Source organism: Arachis ipaensis, chromosome B07 (assembly GCF_000816755.2).
Source record: "Arachis ipaensis cultivar K30076 chromosome B07, Araip1.1, whole genome shotgun sequence".
NCBI lineage: Eukaryota > Viridiplantae > Streptophyta > Magnoliopsida > Fabales > Fabaceae > Arachis > Arachis ipaensis.
The window spans coordinates 46,134,297-46,152,769 of NC_029791.2; the positions used below are offsets into that span (position 1 = coordinate 46,134,297).

At 36.0% G+C, this 18,473-nt stretch overlaps 2 protein-coding genes across 3 annotated transcripts; both read right to left on the minus strand.

Annotated features, from left to right (window-relative positions):
- Positions 9,901 to 11,597, minus strand: LOC110265047 (DEAD-box ATP-dependent RNA helicase 16-like). Its single transcript, XM_021107800.1, has 4 exons — positions 11,590 to 11,597; positions 11,332 to 11,369; positions 11,019 to 11,227; positions 9,901 to 10,428 (listed from the first exon to the last, which is right to left on the minus strand). The coding sequence occupies exons 1-4, from the start codon at positions 11,595 to 11,597 to the stop codon at positions 10,345 to 10,347; spliced, it is 339 nt and encodes a 112-aa protein (XP_020963459.1). The 3' UTR covers positions 9,901 to 10,344.
- LOC107609440 (DEAD-box ATP-dependent RNA helicase 16) lies at positions 11,893 to 16,152 on the minus strand. 2 transcript variants are annotated; one of them, XM_021108054.1, is made up of 11 exons: positions 15,875 to 16,152; positions 15,475 to 15,630; positions 15,287 to 15,376; positions 14,976 to 15,104; positions 14,529 to 14,629; positions 14,048 to 14,162; positions 13,519 to 13,650; positions 13,046 to 13,111; positions 12,640 to 12,813; positions 12,349 to 12,444; positions 11,893 to 12,163 (listed from the first exon to the last, which is right to left on the minus strand). In XM_021108054.1, the coding sequence occupies exons 1-11, from the start codon at positions 16,052 to 16,054 to the stop codon at positions 11,966 to 11,968; spliced, it is 1,437 nt and encodes a 478-aa protein (XP_020963713.1). In that variant the 5' UTR covers positions 16,055 to 16,152; the 3' UTR covers positions 11,893 to 11,965. The 2 variants fall into 2 exon arrangements, with proteins under 2 accessions (XP_020963713.1, XP_020963714.1); XM_021108055.1 differs by having other exon boundaries at positions 12,026 to 12,163; positions 12,312 to 12,444.

Consider the following 18,473-nt stretch of genomic DNA (forward strand, 5'->3'; position numbering starts at 1 on the left):
TGGGCCTGAAGCCAAGATAGCATGAGATCCCCTATAAGGTAAGTCACCATAAGTGTTGGATTGCCATGATTGAATTGATTATTGAAACCATGAGAAGTTGGTTGTGTGATTGAAATGTAATATGGTTATTGAAAGGAAACTTATGGAATTGGAATGAGTATGTTGGAGCTTACTTGATTAGGTTTGAAATGGATATAAGGAGGTGAATGAGTGTTGAAGTGCATACATGAGACTTTGGAATAGTTTGAAGAGGAATAGAATTGAGTTTTGGTGAAACTTGGTAATTCGGTGAATTTGGTAAAAACCAGTTTTTGACCAATTTCGGCGCGCCATAACTTGGTGTTCGGAGCTTGGATTTATGTCAAACTTAGCTTAAATTGAAGCTAGTTAAATAATATTTAAAATGGTTTAAGATTGGAAGAAATCGGAATTTTATATAGGAAGTTATGAATGAATGAAAAACGGTCTAAAAATTTGTATTCTGTGATTATGTAGAAAACCAAAAATTCGGGTATGCGTGCCCACACACCGTATGGTGCCTACGGACGGAACAAAGGCAAGGGAAGTGCTCGTGCATACGCACGAGTATGTACATATGCACGACAAGGGAATTTCGCAAGTTGTGCGTATGCACGATAGTGTGCACACGGACAAGCTGGAATTGCATTCGGGTGCATGCGTACACACAGTAGTATGATTAACTGTTTGACCTTCCCGACAAGCTTGTAAACTTCAGTAACCCTTAATTAAGGTCCGGCAACTTGTTTTCAGGCTTGGAAATGAGTGAAAACTTATGGATTGGATTAGATTGACATTTTGGATGAGATTGTAGACTTAAGCTAATGAGTTTACTGGTGCACAAAATTGTGATCACACTTTTCACAACTCCGCACAACTAACCAGCAAGTGCACTGGGTCGTCCAAGTAATACCTTATGTGAGTAAGGGTCGATCCCATGGAGATTGTCGGCTTGAAGCAAGCTATGGTCATTGATAAACCACTATTTCATGGTTTATCTTGTGCTCAATTGAGTAGTTTTTATCAACTCTTTACCCACTTATTCATACTATTTGCATGGTTTTACATTTGCCTTCCTAAATATGTGCTTTGATTGAAAACATGCTTCTTTGGCCTTTATATTGCTAATATTAATCCTCTCTTATCACCATTAGATGCCTTAATATGTGTGTTAAGTGATTTCAGAGATTACAGGGCAGGAATGGCTAAGAGGATGGAAAGGAAGCATGCAAAAGTGGAAGGAATACAAGAAGTTGGAGAAATTGTTAAGTTGTCCAGCCTGACCTCTTTGCACTCAAATGACTATAACTTTAGCTACAGAGGTCCAAATGACGCGGTTCCAGCTGCGTTGGAAAGCTAATGTCCGAGGCTTAGATTTGATATATAATATGCTATAGTTGCCCTGATGCTAGGCGACGCGAACGCGTGCTCCACACGGCCGCGTCGCAGTGACAAAAAATCAGCGTGTTTGAATTCGCAACCAGCGAATTCTGGGCTGTTTCTGACCCAGTTTGCGACCCAGAAAACACAGATTAGAGGCTATAAAGTAGGGGAATGCATCCATTCAAAAAAAAAGCTTTCACATTCACAATTTTAGGAGTAGATGTAGTTTTTAGAGAGAGAGGTTCTCTCCTCTCTCTTAGGATTAGGATTTAGGATTTCTCTTAGTTTTAGGAGTGACTCTCAATCCCAGGTTCAATGTTCTTTTTATTTATTTTCCTAATTTAATTTATGAACTCTTCCATGTTACATTTGATATCTTTATTAGTGCTAATTGAGGTATTTTCAGATTTATGATTTGTTTCTTTTATTTATATAAATAATTTAGAATTTTCCCTTTTGGCTTTGGTTGAGTCATTGGAGACACTTGAGTTATCAAACTCATTGTTGATTGAAAATTGGAATTCTTCAAGAATTAATTCAGGTTCCAATAACTCTAATTTTTCCCAAGGAAAGACTAGGACTTGAGGAATCATAATTAATTCATCCACTTAACTTACCTTCATAGTTAGAGGTTAACAAAGTGGGAGAAAAATCCAATTCTCATTATAATTGATAAGGATAGCCAGGATAGGACTTCCAGTTATAATACCTTGCCAAGAGTTTATTTTATTATTATTATTTTATTTTTCTTATCATTCAACATACTGCTTCCTTACTTTCTAAAACCCCTAATTTACAAGACTCATAACCAATAATAAGAACGTACCTCCCTGCAATTCCTTGAGAAGACGACCCGAGGTTTAAATACTCGGTTATCAATTTTAAAAGGGGTTTGTTACTTGTGACAACCAAAACGTTTGTAAGAAAGGTTGATTGCTTGGTTTAGTAACTATACTTGCAACGAGAGTTTACTATAACTTCTAAACCATCAATCTTCAGTTCTTTTCAGTCATCCTGTAAATCTTAGTCAGGTGGATTCAAATGGTTATGAGGTTTTGATAATTAAAAGATAAATAAAACATAAATTAAAATTAAGATACTTATGTAATTCATTGGTGGAAATTTCATATAAGCGTTTGGAGATGCTTTGTTGCTTCTGAACATCTGCTTTTCTATTGTCTTCATCCAATCATGCGTGCTCCCTTCCATGGCAAGCTGTATGATCCTCTCGAATGAAAAATACCAGGTACGGTTTCTGCAAGGCTAATCATCTGTCGATTCTCACTAGCATCGGAATAGGATCTCTCTATCCTTTTGCACACTGTCACTGCGCCCAACATTCGCGAGTTTGAAGCTCGTCACAGTCATCCCCTCCCAGATCCTACTCGGAATACCACAGACAAGGTTGACTTTTCGGATCTCAGGAATGCTGCCAATTGGTTCTAGCCTATACCACGAAGGTACTAATCTCACGGACTCGGTCCGTGGATTAGAGACCCAAGAGAATATACTCTGCCTATCGTCCAATGACTACGTTGAACATCATGTAGACCGCTTGTGGTTGTCAGGCACGCGGATCTTGGCTAAGCGAGTAACGAAGATAGTGGGTGATTGTCATGGGTCACCCCTTCATTATGACTTAATTGAATTAAGTACGAGAGTATATCTTGGAGAAGAATTAAGCATGAATTGACAGAGAAACAATAGTACTTGCATTAATTCATGAAGAACAGCAGAGCTCCGCACCTTAATCTATGAGGTGTAGAAACTCCACCGTACAAAATACATAAGAGAAGGAGGTCTAGGCATCGCCGTAAGGCCAGCCTCTAAAATGTGAAAATAGCATCCGATCCCCCCTAAAACAATAGTAAAAAGTGCTATTTATACTAAACTAGTTACTAGGGTTTACAGAAAATAAGTAACTAAGTGCAGATGGTGCAGAAATCCACTTTCGGGGCCCACTTGGTGTGTGCTTGGGCTGAGCATTGAACTTTACACGTGCATAGGTCATTTCTAGAGTTAAACACCAGCTTGGATGCCAGTTTGGGTGTTTAACTCCAGTTCTGGCGTTTTACACCAGAAAAGGGTCTCTGGCTGGCGTTTAAACGCCAGTTTAGGCCATCAAATCTCGGGCAAAGTATGGACTATTATATATTGCTGGAAATCCCAAGATATCTACTTTCCAACGCAATTGAGAGCGCACCAATTGGGCTTCTGTAGCTCCCGAAAATCTACTTCGAGTGCAGGAGGGTCAGAATCCAACAGCATCTACAGTCCTTTCTCAGCCTCTGAATCAGACTTTTGCTCAGATCCCTCAATTTCAGCCAGAAAATATCTGAAATTACAGAAAAACACACAAACTCATAGTAAAGTCCAGAAATGTGATTTTTGCATAAAAACTAATAAAAATATAATAAAAAGTAACTAAAACATACTAAAAACTACCTAAATACAATGCCAAAAAGCGTATAAATTATCCGCTCATCATTTACTGAATACTAAATTAAGATAAAACATAAATGATGAGATTGACGATGACTGAGTATAGCCTAATTGGCTGAGATGGCAAGGTTAATTTGAGATAATACATGAATGATGAGATTGACGATTGGCTAAGATGGCAAGGTTTAGGTGGTATCCCGCTTGTGTATTGTTTAAATATCTGTTTATGGCGAGGTCTGGGTGTTATCCCGCTTGCGTAATGAGTTAAATTTGATTGAGATTGAAACCGCCTGGGAAGATGCAAGGATTGTAGTTTTGACCCGCTTACTCCGGATTGGTAATTGAGATTTTGAGTCATGAATCTCTTTAGGTAGATACAGTGGTTCTTCTCACTTGTTCTGGGTTAAGATTTGAGACTTTGTTGACTCTCCGCTGCAAGATGTGGCTGGACACTTAGACTTTTTTGAATAATTCCTCCAAGAAAAATGAATATCCCTTGAGAGATGCACACTCCGAGGGACTATCTATATAGTTTTAGAGATAGAAAAGACAAAGAGACTTGTATTTATCTCTATTTCTACTATTTGAAATTCTCTTATAGGATGTACATCAGTCACATAAAGCTAACTAATTTAACAAACTTCTATTAACCGAGACGAATATTTACAAAGAATGGAAAACTCAAGACAATCAGCTCATGACCTAGTTCTTAACGTCTATGGATCCTTCTTTCAAAACATGAGTGATCAACTGCAACTTTGCTTATCAAGTTTAGGAAATGATTTTTGATTACTTTGCCAAATTCTCAAAAACAAAGATAAAGCAACTCAAGAATCATCTTAAGAACATCAAGAAATAAGGTATTTCAGTAACTAAATATCTTTATCAAATTCGCCAAATTGTGGATTCATTGGCAGCTCTTGGACACAAAATTACTCTTGAAGATCATCTAGAAGCAATCATAGACGGTCTGAATGAAGAATATGTGGTATGGATTGCCTCCATCTGTCCGAAAGTTGATTCTTCAACATTAGTTGAAATTGAAAGTTTACTCTTAGAACATGAAACTACGCTTGATCGATTCAAGAAAGCCAAATTACCTGCAATACAAGCCAATTACACACAAACAAGTTCACAATTCAATAGAGGTGCTGGCAGATCCTTTGGTGGTAGAAGAGGCAGAGGTAACTTGTTTCGAGCGGGTCAATCCTTCAATGCTTTGCGACCCCAATGTCAAGTTTGCATGCAATTTGGTTTCACCGCTTTTTCTTGCTTCCATAGGTTTGATCAATATTTCTCACATGCCTCTACTCAAACCAATCAGTCCCAACCACAACCACCACCTTCAAATTTCCACAACCCTCAAGCTTTCTTGGCAACTCAGAATCTCAATTCCGATCAATCATGGTTTCCTGATACGGATGCCTCCCATCACATCACAGGTAATGAAAATTATCTACTTTCATCAAGTTACTTCTAAGGCACTGACTAGATTCTTTTAGGTAATGGATCAGGTACCTCCATTTCTCACATTGGTCATTCTTTCTTAATTTCTTTAGACAATCAGCATTAGTTTATCTTAAACCAACTTCTACATGCTCCCGATATGGCACAAAATCTTATCAGTGTGCAGAAATTTGCACAAGATAACAATTGTTACTTTAAATTTCATGCTAATGCATGTCTTGTGAAATCTCAGGTCAATCATCAAGTTCTACTCAAGGATCGTCCTAAGGGAGGAGTTTATGAGTTTGAACGTGTAGCAATTACTAGAAACAGAAATGCTTGTAATACTGATATTCAACCTATTGCATATACTGTAAAACTCGATAACTTTGATCTTTGGCACAAACAGCTTGCCATTGTGCTTCAAAGACTGTTACACATGTTCTCAATAAATGCAATCTCAATTATAGTTCTTCTTCCTTCAAGGCATCTTTATGCAAATCGTGTTGTATGGCTAAAATGCACTCACTTCCATTTGATATTGATGATTTTCAATTTAATTCACCTCTTGACATAATATATACTGATGTTTGGGGTCCTTCACCCATTTTGTCACATCATGGATTCAATTATTATGTGTCATTTATCGATGTTTATACCCGGTATACTAGTATTTTTCTTTTACATTCTAAATCTCGAGTCTTTAATGCCTTTCAGCAATTTAAACTTCAAATGGAGAACTTTATAGGTCACAAGATCAAGATGTTGCAATCTGATCATGGCCTTGAGTACTTATCTGAAACTTTTTCAGATTATTTGGCCTCTAATGGGATTGTGCATCGCTTCTCTTGCCCGTACACTCACCAACAAAATGGAAAGGCTGAGAGAAAGCATAGGCACATTGTTGAAATGGGTCTTTCTATGCTTGCAACTGCTTCAATCCCTCTAAAACATTGGGATGATGTCTTTCTCTCTGTTGTATATCTTATAAACAGACTTCCCACTGCTAAATCACCATCTATTACACCATATGAAATGTTGCATCATAAGTCACCAGATTGTCATTCTTTAAGAATTTTCGGATGTGGTTGTTATCCATACCTTAGGCCTTACAACACTCATAAGTTTGATTATAAGTCTAATCTCTGTGTAATTTTAGGATATGCTCCCAATCACAAGGGTTTTAAATGCCTTACACCAGAAGGTAAAATCATAGTTTCTAGGCATATTTTATTTGATGAGTCTATTTTTCTTTACACCACTCTCTTTCATTCTGAAATAAAATCCTCTTCAAACTCTGCAACCTCCAACCAAACATCTCTGAGTATTCTTCTCCTAATTTCTAAATCCTCTTCATCTCCAGCTAATGCTCCTTCTCTTCAACCATGACTTCCTCCTACTCCACTTGCACCAACATTAGTGACTCCCTTTTTACCTCCTACAACCTCTTCATCACCCATCCCAAACACTACTACTTCTATTAAGCCTCCCAGACCTTCCATTCCCATTTTTGATATCACCATTGACTTACCTATGCCCTCTTCTTCCTCCACCACCACTAATCATCACCCTATGGTGACTAGATCCAAATTTGGCCACTCCATGCCCAGAGCCTTAACATCCAACATTTTCAAACCTTTGGATCTTGTTCACAACATTTCACCAAACACCACAGTTACAGCCACCTCTCCTCATTGGTTACAAGCCATGAAAGAAGAGATGGAAGCTCTCTCTAGAACAAAAACATGGACTCTTGTCAGCCCTCCACCGAATAATAATGTCATTGGTTGTAGGTGGGTGTTTGCTATCAAAAGAGACCCTGATGGCTCTATTTTAAAGTATAAAGCCAGGCTTGTTGCCAAAGGCTTCCACCAGGTTGAAGGGGTTGATTTTGATCAGGTATTCAGTCTAATCAGTAAACCAACCACAATCTGAGTTATGCTTATGATTCTCTATCAAAACGTTGGTAAATCTTTCAATATGACTTCAATAATGCATTCTTGAATGGTGTTCTTCATGAGACGATGTATATGCAACAACCACCATGCTCTGTTGACAATTACTCTAATCAGGTTTGTCGACTGCATAAATCCATTTATGGATTGAAGCAGGCACCACGTTCGTGGTTCATGACTCTATCCACTACTCTTTCAAAATTTGGCTTTAAAATCACACGGCCAAATCTTTCTCTTTTTACCCGTTATATCTCTTTTTCATCCATTTAATCCTTGTTTATGTTGATGACATCTTAGTTATTGGTTCTAACAATGAAGAAATTGCCCTACTTATGAAACAATTGCATTATATGTTCTCCTTAAAGGAATTGGGTGAGTTTAATTACTTTCTTGGCATAGAAGCCATTAAATCTGATTCAGGTTCCTACATTATAACTCAATATAAGTATATTAAGGATTTACTGCATAGGGCTGGTATGAATTACTCTAATCCTATGCCAACACCCATGATCACTACTGCTAAGCTCTCTAATATTGAAGGTGAATTTTTTGACAAACCCACTTTGTATAGGTCAGTGGTAGGTGCCTTACAGTATATGACCCTCACTAAACCAGAAATTGCATTTGCTGTGAACAAAGTTTCACAATTTATGCATCAACCTCAGTTACCACATTGGCTAGGAGTTAAAAGGATACTTAGATACCTTGCTGGCACTATTGATCATGGGATTGTTCTCCGACCATGTACTGACTTAAGGATCTTTGCCTTTGAAGACTCAGACTGGGACAGTGATGTTGATGATCGATGCTCTACCTCTGGTTCATATGTCTTTCTGGGATCCAACATTGTAGCCTGGCCTAGTAGGAAGCAGCGGTCTATGAGTCGATCTAGTGCTGAGGCAGAATTTCAGAGCATTGCAGCTGTAGAAACTGATATTAGATGGCTTCAAAACCTTCTATCCGAATTAATGATATCATGTGCATTTATTCCTACCATTTATTGTGACAATACAAGTGTTGTTCTTCTTACAGCAAATCCAATCCTTCACAATAAGACTAAGCATTTTGACTTGGACCTTCATGTTGTTCGAGAAAGGGTTCAGCAACGTAAACTTCATGTGGTTCATATGTTGGCTTGTGATCAGATTGTTGATGTCCTCACCAAACCATTGTCCGTAAGCTCCTTTACCCGGTTTAGAGACAAATTCAGGGTCTCCTGTAAAAGGACCATGAGTTTGAGAGGGAGGGGGGATGGTATAAGAGATACATCAGTCATATAGAGCTAACTGATTTAACAAACTTCTGTTAGAACTTTCTGTATAAAGCTAACAACTTTGAGACTCTATATAACAGAATATATATACTGCATAATAATGTAATAATTCAATATTCAATAATACTCATTCTCATATTCTTCCACTTTTAGTCACTCTAATCTCTTTCTCTTCAAATCAAGGTCATCATTGTTATCTGATACCTTATATCTCTGTAATTAAATATTATACATCTCAGTTTATAGTTTAATATACATGATATGTATCTATTTGTATAGATGTAGATGTACATTTTTTTCCAAAATATATAAATATCTTTTAACAATTTTTATGAATAAAAATTTGTTCTTGTATAAAATTAAAAAAAAAATCACTCATCCCATAAATTTGATCGGCAAACAAAACAAAACAAAACAAAACCCCCTACTCTTCCTCTCCCCTTTTTCTCTTTCCTACGCTGCCCTGCCATAGAAAGAAAATCTCCATGCCCATCCTTCGCACTTGGATGTCCACTACACAGCATAGCCCAATTAATATCAACCTAGTATTGTCCGAGATCCGATCCAATCCAATTTTCTTTTCTCATTTTGGTTTCTTATTTTTTTTTAACTTAAATTTATCTTACTAATAAAAAATTATTCACTACGTTAACAAAATTACTCACCGACAAGTTAACAATAACTCTCAGACAAAACCTACTGCAGTTGCTCCTCGCAAAAGAGACCGACAAATCAGAATTAGTTGAGTACCTTCATGAATCAACATCAGAGGGACACTTTCCGTATTTCTCAATGGACATGCTCCTCCATCTCATGAAGATGAAGTTGGTGCCATCACCGTAGCAACCCCCATAATACAATGCCAATTAATCATATATAATTTCACTAGATTGATAACAAAAAGACCAACTTAATTTATAGTTATAAAACTCGAGGAATAAACTCAACATATTCAAAGTTTAATAACCTAATTATCGAATAAGAATTCAGATACCAAATTAAACCTTATTTAACAAGAATCAAGGGAACTTTGGCATTGACATCAAAAGGCAACGCAAAAAGTGAAAATACTATCATTCTTGCAATCAGATAGATCTAAGGTTTAACCTCTAGTACCGCTTCTTTCTATCCCCTAACCCCAATCCCACTCCTACCCCACTGGTTCTCATCTCAAAGGGAACCATGGTTATCTCCTCTTATTCATTGTTGTCGGCACATAAAGCTACAAAAAGAATGCAGCATAGTTAATAAATCAGAATCCATGCTCATTACTAAACTTATTGAAGAGATAATAGAACCAAGATAGATCATAAGAAGAATTAGACCAAAAATTAAGATATATAAAGAGAAAATAAGATTTCCACTGTAAAAAAGCAAATGAAAGGCTTTCATAACAATTCTCATAGAATCAAGAATGAACTGTTCAATAATAGATGAATTGGATCTACTTGGAGACTTAAAAATCCTAAAGTGTACAAGAGAAATATCGAGATAGAAGCAAAAACTTGACGTGAATCGACAACCAAAAGTCATCCATCGAAATGCTCATGTTGCATTAATGCATCTAAATCTAATATGTCGGCTTCTTTGCTGTCTAATAGAAATGCACAAGTTAAAAGTCCTACAAGTTGTTTAGTGTAAAACGCTTAAATAACGCATTGATGTTTTGTTTTTGGTATAATATTTGCTTCAATGTTGCCTTTTCCTATCAGTCAATGAAATGAATCGTCTAAATCAAATCTTTTGGCTTTAGATTGAATTTCACGACAATTACAATACTATTTAGAACCAAAATTACAACAAAATTGTGGAGCCTGCTACAAGACTCTAGAATAAATCAGTCAGTCTTTTGTGCTTATGTCTACCACCGCTATTGTTGTGGCTTCCACCTTTGTGCGATCTTTTTGATACCTAAAAAGACAGATATTTAAATAAAATATCATATTGGACAAAGAAATAACAACTAAAAAAAAAAAACTTCGCACAATTGAAATTTATCCTGAGATCTACCAAGTATTATATTGACATTAACACAAACAAATCCATACAAGATCTAACGGCTCTAGTGGTTGTGTTCATTTTCTAATTAACCTGTAAGCCTCAATGATTTGACCAAATTTTCAACTAAGTACATATAGTTTTAAATTTTTTTAAATAAGTCTTAAGATTTGCCAAGATCCGGTAATCAAGTCCTTAGAATATCCTAACATTACAAAATCTTTCCAAATTTTATATAATTACTAATACGTCCCCATCCAATAGTGTCGGCTCAAGGTTCAAGGCTCAAGCATATTAAAATTTATTCACCCCAAACAACAAAACTGTCGTTGCACCAAACACTACAAAAATTTATCTTTAAAGCGTCTTCCTCTTTTTTATTTTTTCTTTTTTTCCCCTGTTTCTCCCTCCTCTCCCCATTGCACTCTCTCCCACTGTCCGAGATAGAAAATGAACACAAATTAGGAAAGAGGTAAGATCCATGGGAGGTAAAGTTATCATACCGCAGCAGAGATAGCCTTCAGAGGGTCTCCACCTGTTTTTGGTTTTTTCTTGAATCCCTTGCGATGATTATTATTTCCCATTGCATCACTTGCAAGCTTGACCATTTTCCTTGCCTCCTGGGTGGTCTTGTCTAATAGGTAGTTAGGCACATCACGCAGGTGCGAAGGAGGTGCATTCTTGCTTAAAACTTTGTCATGTTTCAACAGATCTGCTCAACCCCAAATACAATTTGAAACCTTAATATTTAACTTCTTCAGATATAAATGTAAAAGTGCCCATCTCAGGCACAAGAAAACCAATTAGTTTCATTACCTAAGTCTCTTGGATTACTTTCAAAGTGGGCCTTCAACCTAAATTAGAAAAGCAAACAAACGTATTAGAAAGATAACACAGCTAGAATCACAAGCATGCCACATCCAATATCAGGTACCATTATTATGATAAACATATTATCTAAAAAAGCAACCCAAATATCCAAATATAATTAGGAATGCCATGCATATACACTTAAAATCAGAGAAAAGAACAGGAAGATTTTTTTTCTAAATCTTTCTAATGCCGTGAATATACCATGACATGCATATACACTAAATCTTCAAGTAAAAGAAAAATAGAAATGGCGGAAAGACACACCGGGCTTGTCAATCAATATTCTCAAGCTTAAGATACAAATGAAACGACAAGCACACAACGATTTTTCTAAATTTAGTCACAAACTCTACCAGGAAGGGGAACCTTGGAACAACAATTATTGGGAGCAGTCCCTGATGCCTTTAGGTGCAGCCATTCTCTGGAACGTGCACTGGGCTGCCCTTTTTCTTAAAGTCACAAACTATGTAACAAATTAAATAAGTAATTCCATTTTTAAACTAGATTTTAAATCAAAATGAAGTAGAAAATATATCATGTCACTCAAAGACTAACTACTTGAAGCATTAATGAATTGCTATGGTTGTTTACAAGTTTTTTCTTCAAGAGTAAAGGAAAATAGGAAATGATAAATCACCTCAGCCCTATACCGCAAAGATTCAACTGCATTCTTGGTGAGGAAAGGAAACTCCACAATTGTGTTTGAGCCCTTGTTTTCATCATCACCAACAAAAGCTTTTACTTCTTCCAATGTTTCCATCTCATCTGTTGAAACCTACGAAGAAACAAAGGCATACAGATAAATTAGCCAGGAATGCATAGCTGGTGCACCTTTAATCTTTCTAGTATACCCAGTGGACCAGGACACGAGACGAACAAACAAATCTAATCTGATAAGGATATACGCCTTCGAATTCACTCACTGGAAAAAAGCAGGCTTTATTTGTCGGATAAGCTCACCAGAGAAATAGAAGCACCAGAACTATATGCTCTTCCTGTACGTCCAATTCGATGTACATATCCTGCAACACTTTGAGGCATATCAAAGTTTATAACCTGTCCATCAAGGAGGGAAAAAATTAACAACTAATAGTTCAGTATACAGAGCATTTTCCCCATGGAATGCAGACATAATCACAAGATTAAATTTACAATTGTGTAACTCTTTCTAAAATGGCATAGCAGAGCAACAATGTCAAACATGTAATAGATAGCTGCATGACAAATACACAGAAAGGAGGAGTTGATTACCGTGAATACATTTTTGAAATCAATTCCCCTTACTACTCCAAATTCAGAATCGAGTTTAAGTTTATGTTTCCTAGACTTTCGTGATCCTTTGCCTTCTTTAGGTGCTTCATCCTTCTCCTTCGACTGACTGACATCAGTTGCAATAAGATAATCAAACAGACCAGCATTGAACTCCTGATAAATTCAGATATATCAAAATCATGAGAAACAATATAAACCCACAAATAATAATAAAACCCACATCTTAAGAAAACATATATTTATTAAGTTCTAATTCTTCACTTGGAAGAAAAAGCCTTAGTGCTATGTTAAGTGCCAAAAGCCATATGACATATCAGCAATCATTTAAAAATATAAAATAAAATAAACAGAAAAAGGAGGAAGTAAACTGGATAATATTGCATACCTCAAGAATATGAAGTCGGGAATTCTGTGGCAACTCAGCATTTAAAACAGCAGACTTAATCCCAAACTAGAAAAAAACATGGGAAAAATTAGATAGAGGAAGCAATGATGACAACAAAATAATCCCAACTCAAGTCTAAATGTTTAGGGTTTAGACCACGAGCATTGGTGCAGAGGAATTTTTTAATGAGGTCGAGAAGCAAGAGATAGAACAATAACAGTTACAAACTCCATCAAGATACTACAGGTTGATTTAAACTTTAATCCAAAACATTTTGATAAAAAATGAAAGAAGGAATAAGTGAGACAAGAATTTTATTCATTATCCATTATACTGACACTGTACAAAAGTCAATGCAAGTCTAATACAATATTATGTATATGTGCTAACATTCGTGTATGACATGCATGATGTAACTAACATAAAATTAGTTGGATTCAATTCATTGAATGCATAAGAACAACTGTGTATACCTTTTCTAGGAACAATTTCAATCTGAAACTCATGTCTATGTCATTAGTGAATATCAGAACTTTCTTTTGCACTAACTCCAACTTCAAAACAGCAAGGGTGTAGAGCAATTTATCATTGGCAGGGCACAAGATCTGAGAAAAAGATATTTGATGAAAAATGTTAAAGGATTATTAACTCCAAAGTAATAATATTGAATCAGGAATCACCTGCAGAAAGGAAAACATATTTAAAAATATATTTAAGCACCCTCCACGGAGGTGACATGTAAGATAATAAAAAAAAATGATAACAAGCCTAACATTTTTCCCAAGTGCGAATGGATCAAATTACGATTTTATTTTCAAGGACTAAAACTCTTCACACCCCAAATCAAATAAATATATAAACATAAAAGATCATCCCCATTTCTAGAGTGTACACAGATGTGAGTGAATATGTGATGCAATATTGTTGCAGATGCACAAAAGAATTAACATAATCCCAACTACTTCATAATACCAAAGATATGAGAAGAAAGTAATGTCTCACCCAGAACTGCTGAACATTTTTTGGGATGACGTCATCCTTATTATTTCCCACTTCAGGCAAAGTCAAAATGAATGGATTGTGTAGAATCAACTTCTTTAGTTTGTCAACATCAGTACTGCATGAGTCAATAGTACGTCTCAAACAAATCAATATAATTGAATAGACCTTAAACCATAGACATATGCAATGTAAGATCAGTCCTAGAATAAAGTCATGGAATGATCAATGATCTTAAACAACAAAACACTTGCCAACAAAATTTTATTGAGCCAATTTTGCTATAGTAATCAAGGTGTTTACAAAAGTGCAAGAATTTAACTACCTGTTTTCAGTCACCTATTATCTAATATAATGAAACAAGATTCAAGCACAACAAAAACAGAATTGAAGAATGAGAGATGTACATGCTCATGATAATTAAATAATTGAGCAAAACAAGCATGACAAGTGGCAGAAACACTGATGATGCAAAATAACACACCTTGATGTTGCGGACATAAGAAGACACTGGCAACTTCTGGGTACATGAGGCGTAAAAGATTTTATATCATTTTCATATCCATATGATAATAGAAGATCTGCCTGGAAGCACAAGAATTGAGAATATCACTCATTAGATGCAAAAATGAGTAGCACAATCAAGGGTTATTCATCTTTAACTTGGATTAGAATGATATTTCCAGTATTTGGAAATTGAAAGTTGATAAGAACCATGGAAACCAAAAAAAAAAGTATCTAGTCATCTAATCAAGTTATTCTTGTCAACACATAGCAGGTCAGATTTTGCAAAATGCAATCGAAGTCCAGTGTGAACATAAAGTACTCGATATGAAGAAAGAAACCGACAGCTGTCCTAGAAAATGTTCAACTAAGAATAAAATGTAGACAACTAGATACTATACAAACAATATGCTACATCTGATTTCACCTCATCAAGAATTAGAGTTTCAAGCGTAGCATTAATGGAAGCTGGTTGAAGTACACCATCAAACAAGCACTTTGCTAGGCAAGCAGGTGTGGATATCAAAATATCAGGAGGTCCAGTCAGAGCTGCACGCTGCAAACCCAATGCAGAACAAAGATAGCAATAAGATTTACGCAGCATGCACTACGAACTAACAATTACAAACAAAATAATAAAATTTCCACACATCATGGCATCACATACAAATAAAAATTGGCTCCGAAAACTAGTGATAATGAAGAAACAATAACAAAAAAGAAGGCATGGTAACTAACCAGATCAGAAGCTTGCATATTGCTATTCAATTGGGCGACTTTCAGTTGAACTCGGCATAACTCAATGAGTGACACAACCTCTGTGTAGACCTGAAATCACAATCCAATTGAAACATATTAGCAAAGTAGAACGAAAAAGGAAAACACACACAAAGAGAACATCTTTAACAAAGCTAAAGAAAACCAACCTGTTGACACAGCTCGCGAGTCGGAACAAGAACAAAAGCATTGGGTGCCTGCTTCTTGTGATCAACATTAGCGAATAGTTTCTGTAGCATGGGGAGAAGGTAAGCAAACGTCTTCCCAGAACCTGTCTTCGCACGAGCAACCACATCCTTACCTTCCTAAAAAAACAAATGAACTAGTGAGCTTCCCTAATTGGAGACCCTACATTGCAGAATGCACAGAATCTCGTAAAACCTAACCAACTTCTAACTAACTTAACCAACCAACCAACCAGCTATATCGAAACTCGGCAAAACAGAAAGTCGTTGCCACTGACAATAATATCTAATCTTGTAACTAATAACTGACTAACTAACTAACTGGCTAACTAACAATTAGAAGTAAGGGGGGCTAGAGAGTGACCAGAATGAGTGGAATAGCGACTCTCTGAATTGGTGTGGGCTTGTCGATTCCTTTCTTGAGCAAGGCACGAATGAGACGAGCGTCCACACCGAGCTCCTCGAAGCTCTTATCGTCGCTTGCGTCTTCTTCATATCGCTGCACCGTTTCTTTCAATATGTTTTTGGTTGTTGTCGCCGCCATCACAGACACCACAATTCGGGAATGCAGGTTGCACTAATGGCAGCACCCTAGCCTTATAGTTGACGGCGAACCCTTAAACTAATAAATAACAATAAGGCATAGTTACGACGGGGTCACCGATTCACTGGTTCAACCGGTGGGTTATTAGTTGAATCGGCTGACTTAATCACAATTAAATATAAATACAAAATTACAAAAAATAAGCTTAAAGTTAAAAATTCAAAATGTCTTTATAAACACATTAATAATTCTTAAACATAACTAAGCAAAAATAGAAAATATACTAGTCAATAGTACAAAAATACTTTCTCCATTTAAATGTAGAGAGCAAAACATAACACAATAAGTAAATCAAATGTATCAAGACAAATTGGAATAATTAACAAACTAATTAAAAACTAAATTTAACTAATTATACCAACTCAATATTGCCTATGTAAGAATCAAATGAATCAATACTAAGAATCAAATCTATTCTTACAGCAACAAATCCGACTCATTGATAATTTCATCAACAAATTCAACCATGATAATTTTCAGCAACAAAAAATTTAGCTCCAAAGATGATTTACAGCAACAAAAAGTTTAGCTAAGTGATTATTTCAGCAAGACAGCTACAAATTCAAGGTTCAGTGATGATAATTGGCAATAAATTCAACTCAGTGATGATTTTCATCAACCAAAAAATTAGCTCAGTGATATTTTCAGCAACAAATTCAACTTAAAACAACAAATTCAACAAATCCAAGTTCACTCATGATTTACAGCAACATTTAGATCAGCAACAAGGCAAATTAATTAATCAGCAATTCAGCAACATCTCAAAATACCAAGGTTTTGAGAACCAGACCGGTCATCGAATTGCTCTAATCACTGGTTCACTGATTTATTGGTCCAACCGGTCTAACCGTAGTTCAGCCGAAAAAACTATTTTAAAATAAAATAATAAATAAATTATAAATAAACATCCTAAATATAATTATAGTCTATATAAATCTAAAAATAATTTTCAAATTTTAAAACACTACATGAATACCCCTCTTTTCAACTCTTGGTGGCTTAAATTTCTTGCAGTGGTTTCTATAAATTCATTGACTAGAAGATAAATAATCAACCATGTATATCAAAGTGTGTGGTTTTGGGTGTAGCTAACTCAACCCACTTTTTGTTTCATGACAACACTGTCATTCAAACAACAATATTTCTTTCGTCTCTTTCCTAATGCAAGGAATAAAAAAAGATCAAACAAATTGAACCAACCTTGTACATATTAATGCTGAATCCATCTCCTTAATATTACAAATAATAGGAATTCATCGCATAAATACATTAATATTACAAAATATACTAATATACTTGACAAATAGGTAAAACATGACACAAGAGTGCCTTTTGATCTATTTTAGAATACCTCAAGCAACCTGTAGAGATGAATTAATAGCATAGAAATAGATAAGAAGACAACACTGAAGGTTAAAATAATCATTGAATACAATGCAAAGCTACTTATTCATTGAGATCTCACATTATACAAGCAACTTTCATGACTTAAGTTTGCACATTTTCAACAAACAATGTAATCAATGTTATTTTTTTCTTTTACAATGATATGTGCAAGTCACTTATAGTACAAAACTACAAACTAACTAGAAATATATATGAGCCTGGATGCATGATTATATAGTGTAGTGAGGTGAACATTTTGTCTCTGTTGTTAACATGAGATTATGCAATGCTCCCCCTGTGGATTTGTCTCCAAGAAACATTATAATATTCATGAATTCACAAACTGTTTACTCTAGGAAACCAGAGAGCATACTTACTGGACCAAGCAAGTAATGCTTAACTAAAACTGTGAGACCTAACTGAATATAAAGTAATTACAAGCATGTGACATGGCAAAATAATGCGAAATGGGCAATGCCCAGAACTGGCCAATTCAAAGCACATTAACAACTGACTAAAAAAATTTAACAAATAATCATTAATGATTTCAACAAAAACACCAAGCAGCAGCAGCAACACAGCAGAGCCACAAAACACACAACAGCACACCCAGAACCCACAGTAGCTCAACAGAGCCATAAAACACACAACAACACACCCATAACCCATAACCCACAGCAGCACACCAAAGCCAGAGCAAATCAATGATTTGAACAAAAACACAAAATCCTATAATCATTCAATGATTTGTTAATTTCTAAACACAGAGTCAGGGAATAAAACAAAAAATGAAGAACAAGTGCGCACCAAAGCCACACGACGAGCCCACGGAAGGCGACGAAGCAAGCGGATCCCACGTGTTGCTTCTGCTGCCGCGACGAGGAGCCTAGGGACGAGACTCGAGTGAGACGATGAGGAAAGCCGCGAGACGCCGGCGAGTGTGACTGAGACGAGACTTGAGTGAGACTGAATG